The following is a 16,786-nucleotide window of genomic DNA, read 5'->3' as shown; positions in this document are numbered from 1 at the left end:
CATCAATATGTGTATGCCTGCAATCACATAAACTCTGGTTTTAGTATTTTAAAGCAGAAAAACAAAATGGGGAGAAGGGAATTTTCCCATTTTGTACTGGAAAAGAGTTTTTTGTGCTGCTGACATATTTACACATAGGCTTGGATGATGGGGGAATAAATTCTCTGCCGTTAACAAGTCATTTTCTTTGAAGAAGAAGCCGGTCAAAAGTGCTGTAATTTTGTATGGGAGTAGAAAAAAAAAAAAAGCTGGGAAAATAGTTTCCAAGTGGGAAACATGTCCATGTCATTACTTCATCAAAATAACGGTGAAAATAACAGTTACAGAGTAAGTTGTTTTGGTATTGAGAATCTGGGCTGCAATGGGTTGATTTGGATTTGTGGTAGTAGTGGGAATCTGGTATCAAATTCCTTGTACCAATATTTTAGAAAGAAACCAAATCAAATAAAGTGTTTGTTCCAAAGGAAAAGGAAAGAAAGAATCCTTTGCTGAGCTAATAATCTCGAGGATATTCTTTCTTTTGTTTTTGTTTGTAAATTGTTCATTTTAGTCTTTCATTTTTTTTGGGGTGTAATTTTTGAGTACGCAGTTTGGTATTTAGATGATATGTGAGTATGTAAATGAATGATTTTTAATTAAAAATAAATTAACACTTCTCAATTGGGGCCTCAAAACTTGTGTAAATAGTTTTGTTTGGGTTAAAATTTGTACCATAATTTTGTCTTTTTATTGAAGAGTGTAAATTTTTAATTTTTGTTATCGTAGGAGTTAAACTTTCAAAATTTTCTAATTGAATTGATTAAATTTTTATTATTTTTTATCGAATTTATCAAATTACTTTTAAAATAAAATAAATAATTTTAATTGTTTTTCTTCGATATCTTTATAGAAAACACAAAAAGTTTACTCCCTTTAAGAGGTGGAAGTTTAATTTTTATAATAAGAAAATTTAAGAGTTTGGGTATTTTACTAGAAAATTGAGAGGGTGCACAATCAAAAAAACAAAATTCGATTTTTTCATATAAAAAAGGGGCTAGTTTGATAGTTTCAAGTAGTATTGTATTTTTTTTAATTTAAGTAATATTATATGTATAAACAAATTGTATAAATTTATATATATAAATATGGTAAATTTAGTTAAGTGATTTTGAAACGAGAAAAATATAAATACTCATATCATGTAAACAGAAGTTTTTATCTCAATTTATATAAATAAATTTATATAATTTGTTTATATGTATAATATTATTCTTTTAATTTTTTGGTTAAGATCTTATATAATAAAGGGTGTACTTTGGAATTATAATATTTTCGAAACAATAAAATTATGTGTATAATTTTATATATAAACTATGATATGTCTTTTTGTGTTGAATATTAATTTATTTTTAATTTTTAATTATTTAATTAGATGATTATATAATATTATTTATATATAAAATTATATATATAATATTATTCTATTCGAAAAGGATAATAAAAAATGCGTTTCATATTAGATAATTTGATTGGTTGTTGATCTTGAGCTTATCCTTGGGTTGGCTTTATCTTGAAATTGTGGAGGCATTTTCGGATGGATTCAATAATGCAGCAAATAATAAGAAATAATATAAGCAATTAATTGTCTGGTAGCTCATTTGATGACCCCAAAGAGATATGATAATTTTGATAAAAATCTTCATTAATATAATAATATGATGGAATAGGCCACATGTGGCAATGGCTGATTGATTTAATGATAAAAACAAGTGTGTAGAGAGAGAATGTTAACAATAAAAGTAAGGGTAGATTCGAATCGAGTCTGTTCGAATTTGAGTTTGATTCGAATAAGCTCGAAACGAGTTAATCTTATACGAGTTCGAGTTTGAGCTACTCGTCAAATTTTTTAATTAAAAATTTTGATACAAAAAGATGTTATTTTAACTAATATGTATTAAAATGACGTCCTTTTAATAACGAAAAATGAATCAAACCGAATTCGAGTTTGATTTTCACGAGCTTGAGTTGAGCTCTATATGTAAACCGAGCTGAGCTCGAGCTCAAGTGAGCTTGAGTTTGGCTCGGTTCGAATCTAACCCTAAATAAAATTATTAGATATCCAATTTGAAAATAAAATTGGGTACATATAAAATTGTTAATGATTAAAATCTACATATACATATCTTATAAAAATTTGGGTACTTATAAAAAAGATATATCAAATTAATACGATATTATAAATGTATTATATAATATAATATATATTTTATAATATGATATATATTCTGATATAGATCGATATTTACAAAAAAAATGATAATATATATTTTTATTTTTAGATGACAAAAATTCCACCTAAAATACTTTTTTTATCTTTAAATGACAAAATTTCTATTTAAAATTAAACTTTGTTAATAAAAAAATTACTCTCATAGTCTTATAAAGTAAAATCACTATTTTATTTTTTAAAATTATTAAATAAATTAATATTTTTAAAAATTAAAAAATTAAATAACAATATTACGAACAAAAACCCTTTTCACACAACCAATCATTCAATCCATCTTATCCCTTGTACAACTATCTTCACTCCATTTTGTCACACGATTTGTTAGCCCTTCCCACCATCTCTCTGTCGCAATGACAACACAAAATTCCAATAAAAAAAAGAGGGTGGTGAGGTCAACAGCTCGTAACAACAGTAAGAGCAAGGTAACGGTAAAATGGAGTTTTCAAAAAATTTTGGGGGTTCATTGAAGTTTTAGATTCTTTATGGGTTAAAAAAATATTTAAATCTAATATGTTAAAAAGTAAATTTTTTTTTCAAAATAAATAAATAATAAAATTATTATTTTCCCTCCTACTATTATTTGATAAAAAAAAAAAAGCCCTTAATCATATCTTTATTTTGTTTGTCGTGTCAGATTCATGAATTGTGTCAAAAATTGAACTAGATATGATGGGGGCTGAATATATCTCTTATAATTACCATTTTTCTTTCCTTGAAAATCAATGTATTGTATATTATAGCTAGCATATATAAAAAATAATGGCTATATATATTTTTGTTATATAATTTATAATATATTATTATATAATTAAATACTATTCTATTTTTAATTTAAAATTATTTATTTATATAATAATATATTATTTATAAACCTAAATTATATATTAAAGATATGTATATATAATTTTATTAAAAAATTAATTATAAGGACAATTAACTTCACATTATATGTCGCTAACAAGGTTATACCATAATAATTTTGAATTAAAGGCAAATCCAAATTTAGAGTGATTCTACGTGTAGAAATATAAATTTATTCATATTATTTGATGTGACATTATCTGATTGGGTAATTTTAAAATAAGAAAAAAATAAATAATTACATCATCTAATCATAAAAAGTAGTGTTATATGCATAATTTTGTGTATAAATAATGATATATCATTGTAATTAGAGAGATTTAAATGAGTAGTATTATGTACATAATTTTATATATAAATAATAATGTGTTATCATATAATTGGATAGTTAAAAATTAAAAATAAAATATCATTCAATTATATGAGGATATATAGTTGTTTGTATACAAAAATTATGTGTATAATTTTATCGAGTTTAAATAATAGATAAAATAATATCTAATTATATAAAAATATATTATTGTTTGTATATAAATTTATGTATATAATTTTATTGAATCAAAAACTACTATATGATAAGTTCATACGAAAAAAATTAATAAAATTTATTTATACATATAGTTTTATTTCAATCAAATGTTGCTGGATTTGATTGAAGATCACAGGTAGAGAAACAACTAATCTTAGTTTTCTTCCTCTCTTGATTGACACGCAGATTTAGAACTAAACGAAGGAGCAACGATTACAGAAGAATGAACTTTAGAGCTTCCAAACGACAACCCACAAATCTTATTTCTATCATCCTGATGATGATGATGATGATGATAATCTGATGGAGTTGAAGAACAAAATATGGTTTCTTCAACAAGGGCATCAAAGTTGATATTCATGGAGGATTCAGCTTTGTTGCAGATATTTTGATCTATACATATGCTTTTCAAATTTGCATGATTCTTCTTTGTGACTGAATGTTGAAGAAGTTGAAAAAGCCTGGGATTTTTACCCAAAACTCTGCAATTTTCTTCATGATTATGATTAAAAAATCCTTGATGATATGCGAAATTAGTTTTGGCGTTTCTTCCTCTTAAGATTCTGGCGGCGCTGTCGTAGGCCACGGCGGCGTCTTCCGCCCTGTCGAAAGTCCCCAGCCATAGCCGCAGCTTCTGTGAAGAGTCCGTGATTTCTGCAACCCATCTCCCCGAGGGCCTTTGTCTCACCCCCAGGAATCTTCTTCCATTGTTAGTGTTTCTTTTGTTTGTAGTACTGGTTCTATTTTCTCCATTTTCAGTAGGGTTTTGAGACTGAGATGAGAGTTTTAAGGCGTCCATGAGAGACTGAAATGTTAAGGTTTCGGTGTAGAGAGAAGATGAGAGAAGCACAGTACTTGAGTCAATATTGAATAATTATGAGCAAATAAATACCAGGAGAGGGTAGAGCTATTTGAGTGATAAAGGAGTTGATAGATATATAAATGAAACGTTATTATATAATTGAAAATTATTTTAACTTTAATTTAAGATTCTCAAATCATATAATATAAAATTATTAAAAATTTAATTAGATATCTAATATTGGGTGTACATAATTTTATTAAATTAATAAAATAATGTGTATATATTTTTGAATTTACAATTGAAAATACTGATGATGTGTTATAATATGATCGAATAATTTTGAATTAAAGATAAAATAATACTCAATCACATGATGATATCGAATTATATACTTGATAATGTGTACACATATTATTATCTTTTATTGAGTGTCATATTATTATTATCAATAAAATTATACGTACTCACTTTGAATTTACATACATATTTGATGTATCTCATCAAGTGACTAGTAATATTAAATAGAATAATACTATATATTCCTATTTTAGATATATGATTGTATATGTATTTATGTATTTAAAATAAATACACATAATATTACATTTAGCTTTTGTTTTGTCTTATTATTGATGTAACTTGCCTAAATGAATATCCAAAATCGGTTGTAAATGAATATTAAAGCATTATCATATAAATATTTAATAAAATTATATGTATTTATTTTAAAAATGTAAATATATAAATATTTATATATATTATTATATAATTAAATAATTTTAAATTAAAAATAAAATAATTCTCATATATATATATATATATATATATATATATATATATATATATATATATATATATATATATATATATATATCCAAAATCAAAACAAATAATATTACTCTTCAATATAATTTTGGTTTTGTTTTGTTCTAGCCATTGCTGATACTTAAATCACTTGCACAAATCAGAGAATCTTTAGAAGATCACAAAGCATTTAAATTCAATTGCACAATTTTTCAACCATCTGATGACGATTAGCATCTTTAATCATGTGTTATTTTTCTAATTAATACTCAGAGATTGGCATAAATCCGAGAGCCTAAGAACAAAAAACACAGCTCAAGGTTGATAATAATGGCGAACACAGCAGGTCCCCACTATTCTTTTCAACTGGGCGCAATTGCTTTGCTTCTCTGCCTAATGTTAAGAAGAATTTGTCACTTAATGGATGTCTTTGTTAGGACTTTTAGAACATTTCTAAATCACATCCTTTTCGAAATTATTGTTTAATGGAATTCTTTTGTCTTTGTTGTCTGTTTATGGGTTAATGCCTTTGCCTTTTAATGATTCGAAGTTATGATTAATTAACTTAATCCAAGATTAGTGTATGGGAGTAAGACAAAACCACGTTTTGGATTACTTTATATAGTTTTCAAAAAGGCTAAAGGATTATTTCCTGTCCAAATTTTAGTATAAAGATAAATACATATTTATAATATTTCAAAAATTCAAACACCAATCTATAAATCAACTGCTGTTAAAATTTTCTATTAGGGTTGAAGATAAAATCATTATTTTATCAATGATATTAAAAGATATATAATTTTATCTCATTTTTTCTTGTGGTTTTGAAAACTCACATTTCAACTCATACCCTCAACTTTGAAAAGTAAATTTTTCTAATTAAATCCTTGAGATTTTCTTTTATTTCTGATGACGATGATAACAATGGTTATTATTTCTACCTTAGTCTAACCGTTTCCCTCTTCAACAAATGATATCAACAGAGACAAATAATTTCGTCTTCATTGATGAAGACGAGATGAAGTCATCTTATCTCTTTATCAAGATAGAGATGATGACGATTTGTGATAAGTTTTAATAATTAAACACTGTCTTTGTTGTCTATTTATGGATTAATGCCTTTGCCTTTTGGTGATTAGAAGTTGTGATTAATTAACTTAATCCAAGATTAGTGTGTGGGAGAAAGACAAAAGCACGTTTTGGATTACTTTACGTTGTTTTCAAAAGAGATAATACAAAAATGCATAAACCATTCACAGTATTCTTCTTAAGATCATCTTCTTTTAGGATTTGTTTCATGAAATAAATACAAAAAAAATCTGGTGGATATAAAATGAGAGATTAAATTTACCAAAAATAGAATTATTAATCCCAATTCAAGTTGGCTCGAATCAAATTTAGAATGTGGTTCAAAGTTAGAGCTTTAGCGTAAGATTTATTTATTTATTCATTCAATAGCGATATTCATTTCATTGGTGATATTGTTCATTTTTCAATAACATTCTTTATACTATCAACGACCCTCTATTGACAACCTAACACTATTTACCAGTTCGAATGAGTTTGAGTTAAACATTATTTGAGTAAAAACGGGCCTTAGGTTTGACTAAACGTAGATCAAATCCACTCTAACTAGGGTTAGATTCGAGCCGAGCTGAGCTCGCAGCCAGCTCGAGCTCGGCTCGGTTCACATATGAGCGGCTCGAATTTTGCTTGAGCTCGACTCGTTTAGGGTTCGCGTTTGACTCGGCTCGTTTTCCCTTATCAAAATGACGTCGTTTTTAATATATATTAATCAAAACGACGCCGTTTTATATAAAAAATTTTTAAAAAAATTCTATCGAACCAACTCGAGCTCGGCTAAGCCAAGCTCGTTTTGGGCTCGACCGAGCCGAGCTGGCTCGGCTCGGATCCAGCCCTAACTCTAATAGTAAATATCCTTCTCCTAAGAGCTATATAATCTAAAAAATAATCAAAATTTTTGTTTAGAACTTAACATCTATCCACTAATATATGAACAATGCTATGTGTATATATTTTTAGTATACAATTGGATACATAGATGACGTAAAATCATGTGATTAAATATTATTTTATTTTTAATTTAAAATCATCTAATTATATCATGACACATTAATTGTATATTTAAAAATGCGTATATATAGTTTTATTGATAATATGTGTACTCACTTTTGATACACAGTTTATATATACAGATAATATATCATTATATAATTGAGTGATTTTAAATTAGAAATAAAATAATACTAAATCATATAATAATATATCATATATATATAAAAATTATATATCAAAAATAGATACACATAACATTATTTATATACTTAGGATATTAGATGCAAATGGGCCCCTTTCAGTGGGCCTAAAAGACACTAAAATTTGCATCTAAAGATAACACAATGGGCTCATAACAAGGTTTATTTTTCAGCCTCTTTTATGGTCTCACTTTTATCTTCAAGGTACAGGTTCCCTGTCAAAGAAGCTTTAGAATCAAGTCAAGTGCCATGCTTCAGAATCAATAAAATTGAAGATGGAGATGTTTCAATGGTGATTATATGCTTATTAGTTGGCCAGTTGTCGTGCAGTCAACAAAAGTATTGTTCTTTTCCTTTCTTACTTTTTGAGCCCCTTAGATATTTATACATTTTTTCACGTTTCCGTTTTGTATATTTTTAAGAAAAGACATTTAAATATTTCTAATTTCATATTTCCGTGTTTTGACAAAAATCACCGGAGAGGGAGAGAGTTTATTAGTGGTTGAGTTGATGACGTATTAAAGGGAGTCATTAAAAAAAGAGGAATAAATTTTTGAAAATATAAGTACAATATTTTAAACTTTAAATGAATTATTATTAACGATAAAATATAAAATTTTTTTAAAAATAAGTTAGAGAAAAAATTATTAATTTTTAATTAATGGAAAAAATATAATAATATTTTTTTTTTAAAAATCAAATTTAAAAATAATATTAAATCAAGTATTTAAATTTTAAAAAACCTAAGGTATCTGGGATAAGAAATGTAAACTTTGGGAGGGTGTAAGGGAGTAAGGCCTTTGCTTTTGGCCTTTATCAGCTTGACGGGGATGTTGTGGAACATCATGGCTTTTACTGTTTTACAGACTAAGACGGAGGACCGAATTTATGGAAAATAGAACTAGTAAATTAATAAAATATTGAATCAAAGTCTATACAAAATTGGGGAAGCCAAGGGCAGTGAAAAAGTTGCTTGATTGAAGGATTGAGTTTTCCAGCTCAATCTCAGATGATGATATAAAAGCTTCTCCATAATTTACGATAAACACAAAGGAACACAGCAAGTTTCAGCAATGGCTCACACTTACAAGTCACTTGACGGCATCTACACCAGCGATATCGAAGCCCTGGGAATTCCTTCTGAACTTGCTGACCAACTCTACCAGAAGCTCACCCAGATCGTCGTTAATCACGGCGCTGCTACGCCCGACACGTGGCGGAACATATGCACGGACGTCCTTAATCCTGACCTTCCTTTCGCTTTTCATCAGATGCTCTACTATGGTTGCTTCAAGGACTTCGGACCTGACCCACCTGCTTGGCTGCCCCATCCGTAATTATACTCCATTCTCTTAGCTTTAACTTTAGTTGTACGCTGATAAAATATTGCGATGATTTTTATTTTCGGTTTAATTTCTGTCAGTCGTTGCTCTTTTTACTAACTGTGTACCGGTAAATTTACTAAATGCTATTTAGTGTTTTTTTTTTCCTTTCTACTTTCAATTAAAGGCCATTTTCTTTTTGAAGTCTTTTGCTGTAGTACTTACAAAAGATGTCTTGATGCATTTTTTCTACATGCCATTGCAAAATTCGATGCATCAATATAACTTTTTTGATAGACTTATACAATCTATAATGTATAAACAATTGCATTAATGTAGCGTCATTCTTGTGTTTTTGAGAATCTTGGAGGGTAGAATCTTCTCTGAAATGTAATGTAAAGACATGGTTGGATATAAGTATTCAATTTATTGCTTGTTGTATGGGTAGGGAAGCTGCAAATTTAACAAATGTTGGGCAGTTATTAGAGAGGCGTGGAAAAGAATTTTTGGGGTCAAGATACAAGGATCCCATATCGAGTTTTTCTGATTTTCTGGAATTTTCAGTCTCAAACCCGGAGGTATATTGCTATAACTTTATAGGCGGCATTTTTATTGTTTTTATGCCTTGTGCTTTGTTTGTACTGTGATTTTTTTCATGCAACTATGGTTTCTTGTCTCTTTACTTTTTAGGTGTATTGGAAAACTGTTCTGGATGAAATGAATATTTCATTTTCAGTACCTCCACAGTGTATTTTATGTGAGAATGCAAATGGGGTGTCAAACCCAGGTGGGCAATGGCTTCCTGGAGCATATTTGAATCCTGCAGAAAATTGCCTTAGTTTAAAAAATGATAGAAGTTTGGATGACATTGTGATAAGATGGCGTGATGAAGGAGATGACAATTTGCCTGTAAAGAGCATGTCACTCAAGGAATTACGTGCAGAAGTTTGGTATGCTACTTTTCCTCTATAACCTCAGTAAGAAGTTTTGTCTGTGTATTAAATTTATATATATTTCATGATAAAATTATTAATTGCTGGGTAGATTGTGGAAATTTAAAGAAAATGTATCTGAGGGTTTTTTTCCTGGCTGTCATGATACATACATGAATAAATGATTTTTGGTGCAATCAGCAGGTTGAACAGTAGTTATCTTTGCTGCTGCCCTTCAAGTAGCAAGCTATTGGTCACTTTTGTCAAATAAATAGTTGGTCCACAGAGGACTTGGTACCTCCCAGAGTTGCCTATATTAGGTTACAATTTGAATTTCGGTTGGCCAAAGAAGATAATGTAGTTTTTTTCCATTTCTTGCAGTGATTGTGCTTTATAAAAGCTGCATAAGCATAGTGTATTGTGTTCTAATGGAAACTATTGAATTTAAGTAGCAAGATGAGGTTACATGATGTTTTAAATATTTTTTACAATCAAAGTTTTAACACCTCTTATATAACCCCAAATTTGTTGCCACTCTATGTTGTAGGTTAGTTGCATATGCACTTAGTGCCCTGGGCTTGAAGAGGGGATCTGGAATTGCAATTGATATGCCAATGAATGTCAATGCTGTGGTTATCTACCTAGCTATTGTTCTGGCAGGATACATTGTTGTATCCATTGCTGATAGTTTTGCCGCACTTGAAATATCAACAAGACTTAAAATATCTGAGGCAAAAGCCATATTTACTCAGGTTATAATGCTTTTCCTGTTGAAGGGCCATAGAATCTCTACCTTGGATTGTTTCATAGATGTCTCTGAGCTTGTTGGTATTTATATCTTTCTTTTGGTGAAGGCTGTATCTTATAAAGTTTTAATGCTTGCTTTCCACTTTCACCTGGTTTTCTTATTTTAATGATCTCTAAGCTATAAATTTTATTTATTTATGCTTTAGTGTATAATGGTCTGATAGATACACAGGGAATAAATCATAATTTTACCATCTGTCACTTATAAGTTAAAACTCTCTTTGACATAAAGTCAGCATTTCTTTTAGTGCAGTGATTATCATGATTATGTATTTTTTTTCAAAAATTAAAATAAAAGAAGAGTTAAACTGAAACATTGGAACTACGCTCAAAACTTGTACCTCAATGTTGAAGTGAGTAGTTTTGAATGCTGAAGTAATCTGTTATACTGAATTGGGTAAGGGGACCAATTACTGAGGCTTTAACTTATAGAGTAATTGTTTTCTTGTTCTTCTATCAGGGAACAGAGGCCTGTAAGAGATAGTGAGGGACGTAGGAATTTTTTTTTTTTTTAATATAGACCAAGAAGGTTTTAAATGTAAAAAAAAAGCATCTTTTTGTGGTTTAACATGTAGGTCATCAAATATAGTTTGACATTTATTTTTATGGGATAGAGGGCACACATCGAGTTTTTACAGGCAAATCTGATCTTCATTTATCTGAAATCATTTGTTTTATATTATCTTTTCTTGCCAGGATGTAATCCTTCGCGGTGACAAAAGTATACCATTGTTTAGGTAAAGTTTTTGAACTCTCTAGCCCATATTATTGAATTGTCTTTTTCCCCCTTATGTTTCTTATTCTACTTGCTCTCATAGTTTAGCTTTGGTTCTGCAGTAGAATTGTGGATGCCCAAGCACCAATGGCTATTGTTATTCCTGCCAGAGGCCTTGATCTCAGCGTGAAATTGCGTGATGGTGACATTTCTTGGCCTGATTTTCTGGGAAAAGTCAGAAATTTTAAGTATGGAGCTTCCTTTTCATTTATCTACGCTACCTTTTTTATTTCTGTGCCTGTTTATCTATGGTCTTTTCTTGCCATTTCTGCTTATTTTCATAAAGGCTACATGGGAATGATTTTACCATGTTTTGAAGCTTTGCATTCTACTGTTGATAGCTTTTACCATCCTTGCTTAACATCTTACAGATCTATTTCAGCTAAATTTACTGAGATGTAAACTACAGGAATAAAGAGAACAATCTAGTTTGAAACCTTAGGATTTATGGGATCTGGAGATTGATAGGAAAATTAAAAAAAAAGGGTAAAATGGAATAAGTCATGCAGGAAAATCACACATAGAAATATAATATACGAGGCAACCATGCGTAGTTCCTGTCCCCATTCTGATTCATGGATGAATTGATTATTGTTAAAATATTACATCCTAACACCTTATGCTTGAAATTTCTTCATTGACCCATTTGTTGTTCTCAAAGTTACTTGATTAAATATCTTTTCATGTCCGAAAAATAATAAATATTGGTGAAACTCTGAAGCTGGTGTTTTATCTGTCCATCTTTTACATCAAACCTGCAGAGAATGTGAATTTGCAGCTGTTGAATTACCGGTAGACGCATTCACAAACATCCTGTTCTCATCTGGAACCACAGGTATCTAAAAAAATAAACATCATAGAGCTTTCTTGAATGATTTCATCACGTAGAAAAGTGGTACTTCCTTCTGGAGTACAAACTAGTCAATTTTTAGTTATATATATGGTTTCCGACATCATCCTGCTTAAAGTGTACTGGATTCCTGTAGTTTTTTCCCTCCCAAAACTACTAGTTTTTGTTGTGCTGTAACATTATAATAATTAATACTTTGGACATGTCACGAAAATCTAGAGGCTTTGTAAATGAAAAAAAAAAAAGTGGTAAATACATTACTGTTGTAACCATAAGTGACTAAATGCCTATAAGAATGAATGCTATACAATTGAATACTATTGCTTGGATAACTGTACAATTAACTTCACAAGTTTGAGAATTGTATTGGATTAATTTTAAATCTTATTAACTGAAGTTGCATTTAAAACTAGTTAAGGTCTGACTGAGTCTGAGCTTGTTTTCTGTTATAGGGGAACCAAAAGCAATTCCATGGACCAATGCAACTCCTTTGAAAGCTGCAGCAGATGCATGGTGCCACATGGATATCCGTAAAGGGGATATTGTGGCTTGGCCAACTAACTTGGGTTGGATGATGGGTCCTTGGTTGGTATATGCGGCATTGTTAAATGGAGCTTCAATAGCTTTATATAATGGATCCCCACTTGGGTCTGGCTTTGCTAAGTTTGTACAGGTAGGGTACCGTGTTCACATTAGAATGCTGTTTCTGTCCTGTTTTTGAGTTTCTTTGAATAATTATTTTGAAGTGAACCTTTTAGAAATGAAATGGCTACCACAGTAACCTTTCTATATTGTGTCAAATATTTTACAATAAAACTATGCATTAGTACATAATTTGAGTACACAGATGATGTGTCATCGTGTGATTGGATAATTTTGAATTAAAGATAAAATAACATTCAATTACATGATGATACATCATTTGTGTACCCAAGTTATGTACCAAAAATGTGTACATATAACATTACTCAATATTTTATATGTAGACATTTGCAATTTTATAAATTAAAGTTTAATTTCTGCAATTTCTCTAGGATGCTAAAGTAACAATGCTTGGTGTTATCCCAAGTATTGTTCGGGCATGGAAAAGTGCAGATTCTGTAGCTGGCTATGATTGGTCTGCCATTAGGTAAGTCCTGGATCATACTTATGATCTTGTTTATTATTCAATATATATATATATATATATATATATATATATATATATATATATATATATATATATATATATATATTATCCTTGCTGTATGTATTTATCATGCATGTGATTTGTTTATTAAAAGTCAGTTGTGTAGGTACCGTTGTTGATGCTTCTGTAATTGATTTTTTCTTGCTCTATTGATTATTTGGAAACTGGTAGGTGCTTTGCCTCCACCGGAGAAGCTTCAAATGTAGATGAGTACTTATGGCTGATGGGGAGAGCTTATTACAAACCTGTCATTGAGTATTGTGGTGGTACAGAGATTGGTGGTGGATTTGTTTCTGGATCATTTCTGCAGGCTCAATCACTGGCTGCTTTTAGTACTCCGGCTATGGGCTGCAAGTTGTTTATTCTTGGGGATGACGGTTTTCCTATTGTAAGCACCAGTGAACTTTATTTTAACATACTAGACAAAATTGATGATCATTGCATTGAAGCAAGAGTTGTAATTCAAACCCCTTCTTTATCGACCGAATCTTTCTATTATTGATAGATTTATCTAATCATTATCTATAAGTGAGCAAAAATCTTTTTATTGGATATCAGTTTTTTTTCTCCTCTGGTAAATATTTTCCGTTTCTTTAAATATATACAGCATTCAGATTAATTTCTTAATTTTTCAAATCCAGCCTCAAAATTTACCAGGGATGGGTGAGTTGGCGCTTGGTCCGCTCATGTTTGGTGCTTCAAGTAAACTGCTGAACTCTGATCACTATGATGTGTACTTTAATGGAATGCCTTCTTGGAATGGACAGGTTATTACAAAACTTCCTTTCCACCTTCATTCTTGTGTATTGTTGGGGTTGTCAACCCAAATTTCTATACTTGATTTGAATTGTATAGATTCTCAGAAGGCACGGGGATGTTTTTGAGCGCACTCCTAGAGGATATTATCGTGCTCATGGCCGTGCAGATGATACCATGAATCTTGGGGGCATAAAGGTAATGACATTGAAATTATAGCTCACAAATATAAGAGTGTAATTTGTGCCCAGGAAGCCAACATAGTTACTCCATGTCATACCCTATCAACTACTCTCCAGTATAACAGTGGATAACTAAAAGGAAAAGAAATATGTAAACAAGTACTTGAGCTTGAACCACCTTTAAATCTCTTTGAGGGTGTGAATGTGTTCTAATTCTGCGTGACTAATTTTGTGATATGCTAAAACCATGCTATGTGTTAGGGTCCCAAATACAAGTTATATGACTTTGATCCCACATCAGAAAGTAAAATTTTTCAATGTAGGATTTATATGACATTGGGTATTCCAATCTTAATAGTAGTTTTCGAGGTGTGATTCTCTTAAAGCTCATATCATTTGATATTAAAGTCATCGAGTGGTGATAACGGCATTGCCTAGGGAGTCAACTTACTTGGGCACGGGACTTGCAAAACATGGTGATATGTTAGGATTATAAGTGCAAGATATAACATTTAGATCTCACATTGGATGGCTTTATGGTGTGTGGTGATATCGGCATTGCCTAGGGAGCCAATTCGTTTGGGCGTTGGGGCTATGGAGTATAGTAATATATTAGAATTTTAAGTACAAGATATGAGATTTGGATCTCATATCGGATGAGCTTATGGTGTGAGGTTTATATGGTTTGGACTCTCAAATCTCAGCAATTAGTTCTCGAACTCTGGTTTATCAGAGTTGACTTTATAGAAATACTTTTATGATCAAGGTTAGTAGAAGTATGCGTACGTCTGCTCAAACATGTATTGTTCCATTTGACAGGTTAGCTCAGTTGAGATCGAGCGGATCTGTAATACAGCTGATGGTGACATCCTTGAAACAGCTGCCATTGGGGTACCACCACCAACCGGAGGTCCTGAGCAACTCATAATTGCCGTTGTTTTCAAAGATTCAAGTAACGCACCATCGGACTTGAATCAATTGAGGGCGTCTTTCAATGCGGCAGTGCAGAAGAAACTAAATCCGTTGTTCAAGGTAACGAGTTCAGCTCTACTGCCATTCTCATCTGCTAAGGATTAAGTGTTGCAGAATCAAACGTTTAACTGGCTGCTAAATTTTACATGCACAGGTCTCTGATGTAGTTCCCTTTCCGTCTCTTCCGAGGACCGCGACAAATAAGGTTATGAGAAGGGTCCTGAGGAAGCAACTTGCCGACAAAAATTCTACTGTGATGAATGGATCCTTGCAAAAAGAAGCAGCAGCAAGCATGAGCTGAAAATTTGAAGCTCTCCACTGATCGACATGTCAAAATCGAAACCATAGTTTTGTCCACTCCCATACACACATTCATGTATCAGTTTGCAGATGCTTTGGTATGTTTGAGAAATTGATGTTTTGATCCATAAGGTGCAGTAATTTTTGTGTCAGCCATTGTTGTGTTGAAGGAAAGATACAATGCTTTAAAACGCTAAATCCTCGTTATTTAAATACAATTCCACTTTTGGACAGCAATGAATTGACCAAAAAATGCATCATATGGGTTAAGATGTGAATTCAAATCGAATTGAGCTTAAACCTAGATTAACGTGTGTTTGGCTACGCTAGAAAGTGTTTAAGATTGATTTGACTTAAAAGTAGGCCTGATATGATTCAAGCCAATTTAGTTTAATTTAACTCGATTTAAATTTGTTTGGTTTAAATTCGAATAAAAGATTTGATTTATTTTTTAAATAGAATCGAATTCGAGTTAAGTGGTGCTCGGTTGGAATTCCTAGCTTGAATAAGTAGTTGAATTCTTGGTTTGATTCAATTTGAATTAGTTTAAATTCATAGTTCAAATTTGTGGTTCAATTTGGTTCAAATAATAAATTTTGAATATTATTTGGATAAAATGATGTCGTCTTATCAATAAATCACGAATTCGAATCATGAATCCAAGTCATACATTTGAATAATCAATTCGAATTATTAATTTGAATAGACTTGAATTATGAGTTCGAATCATTAATTTGAGTTACTAAATCAAGCCAAACTCGAATTGAATTGAACTGAGTCATTTTTCGTCTAAGTTTGACTTAATTTTGGTTCTACAAGCTCACATTAGACCATTTTCTATTCAAACTAAATGTGAGCTATTAAAGAGGTGTTTGAACTTGCCCTGGTTTGTATCCACCCTTGAGAGTAGTTGAGTTTGAATTTAGTTACGGTATTAAATGACAAAATTTAGCATATTTAAATCAAATTTTTATAGATTCCAAATTGGATGAATCAAACATTTTTTAAACAATAAAACTATGTATACCCATTTTTGATACACAATTTATATACACAGATGAGGTGTTATCATATAATTAGATGTTTTTTTATCATATGATGACACATATCTTAAAATCAACTAATTATGTGATGACACGTCATTATATACATGAATT

General features: G+C 30.5%; 2 protein-coding genes across 3 annotated transcripts; one reads left to right on the top strand and one right to left on the bottom strand.

Annotated features, from left to right (window-relative positions):
* Window positions 1-3,717: 3,717 nt before the first annotated feature.
* On the bottom strand, window positions 3,718-4,569 carry LOC123204867 (ethylene-responsive transcription factor RAP2-2-like). Its single transcript, XM_044621671.1, has one exon. The coding sequence runs from the start codon at window positions 4,456-4,458 to the stop codon at window positions 3,814-3,816; it is 645 nt and encodes a 214-aa protein (XP_044477606.1). The 5' UTR covers window positions 4,459-4,569; the 3' UTR covers window positions 3,718-3,813.
* A 3,780-nt stretch (window positions 4,570-8,349) lies between these two features.
* LOC123204624 (probable acyl-activating enzyme 17, peroxisomal) lies at window positions 8,350-15,866 on the top strand. 2 transcript variants are annotated; one of them, XM_044621389.1, is made up of 14 exons: window positions 8,363-8,877; window positions 9,315-9,444; window positions 9,557-9,816; window positions 10,346-10,550; window positions 11,302-11,342; window positions 11,443-11,568; window positions 12,142-12,215; window positions 12,683-12,903; window positions 13,265-13,359; window positions 13,591-13,807; window positions 14,061-14,186; window positions 14,275-14,373; window positions 15,177-15,389; window positions 15,484-15,866. In XM_044621389.1, the coding sequence occupies exons 1-14, from the start codon at window positions 8,618-8,620 to the stop codon at window positions 15,628-15,630; spliced, it is 2,214 nt and encodes a 737-aa protein (XP_044477324.1). In that variant the 5' UTR covers window positions 8,363-8,617; the 3' UTR covers window positions 15,631-15,866. The 2 variants fall into 2 exon arrangements, 1 of the variants encoding a protein (XP_044477324.1); XR_006499592.1 differs by lacking the exon at window positions 15,484-15,866 and having other exon boundaries at window positions 8,350-8,877; window positions 14,283-14,373; window positions 15,177-15,367.
* Window positions 15,867-16,786: the final 920 nt, after the last annotated feature.

This window comes from Mangifera indica, chromosome 20 (genome assembly GCF_011075055.1).
Source record: "Mangifera indica cultivar Alphonso chromosome 20, CATAS_Mindica_2.1, whole genome shotgun sequence".
Lineage (NCBI taxonomy): Eukaryota > Viridiplantae > Streptophyta > Magnoliopsida > Sapindales > Anacardiaceae > Mangifera > Mangifera indica.
This window is presented reverse-complemented; position numbering and strand designations above follow the sequence as displayed.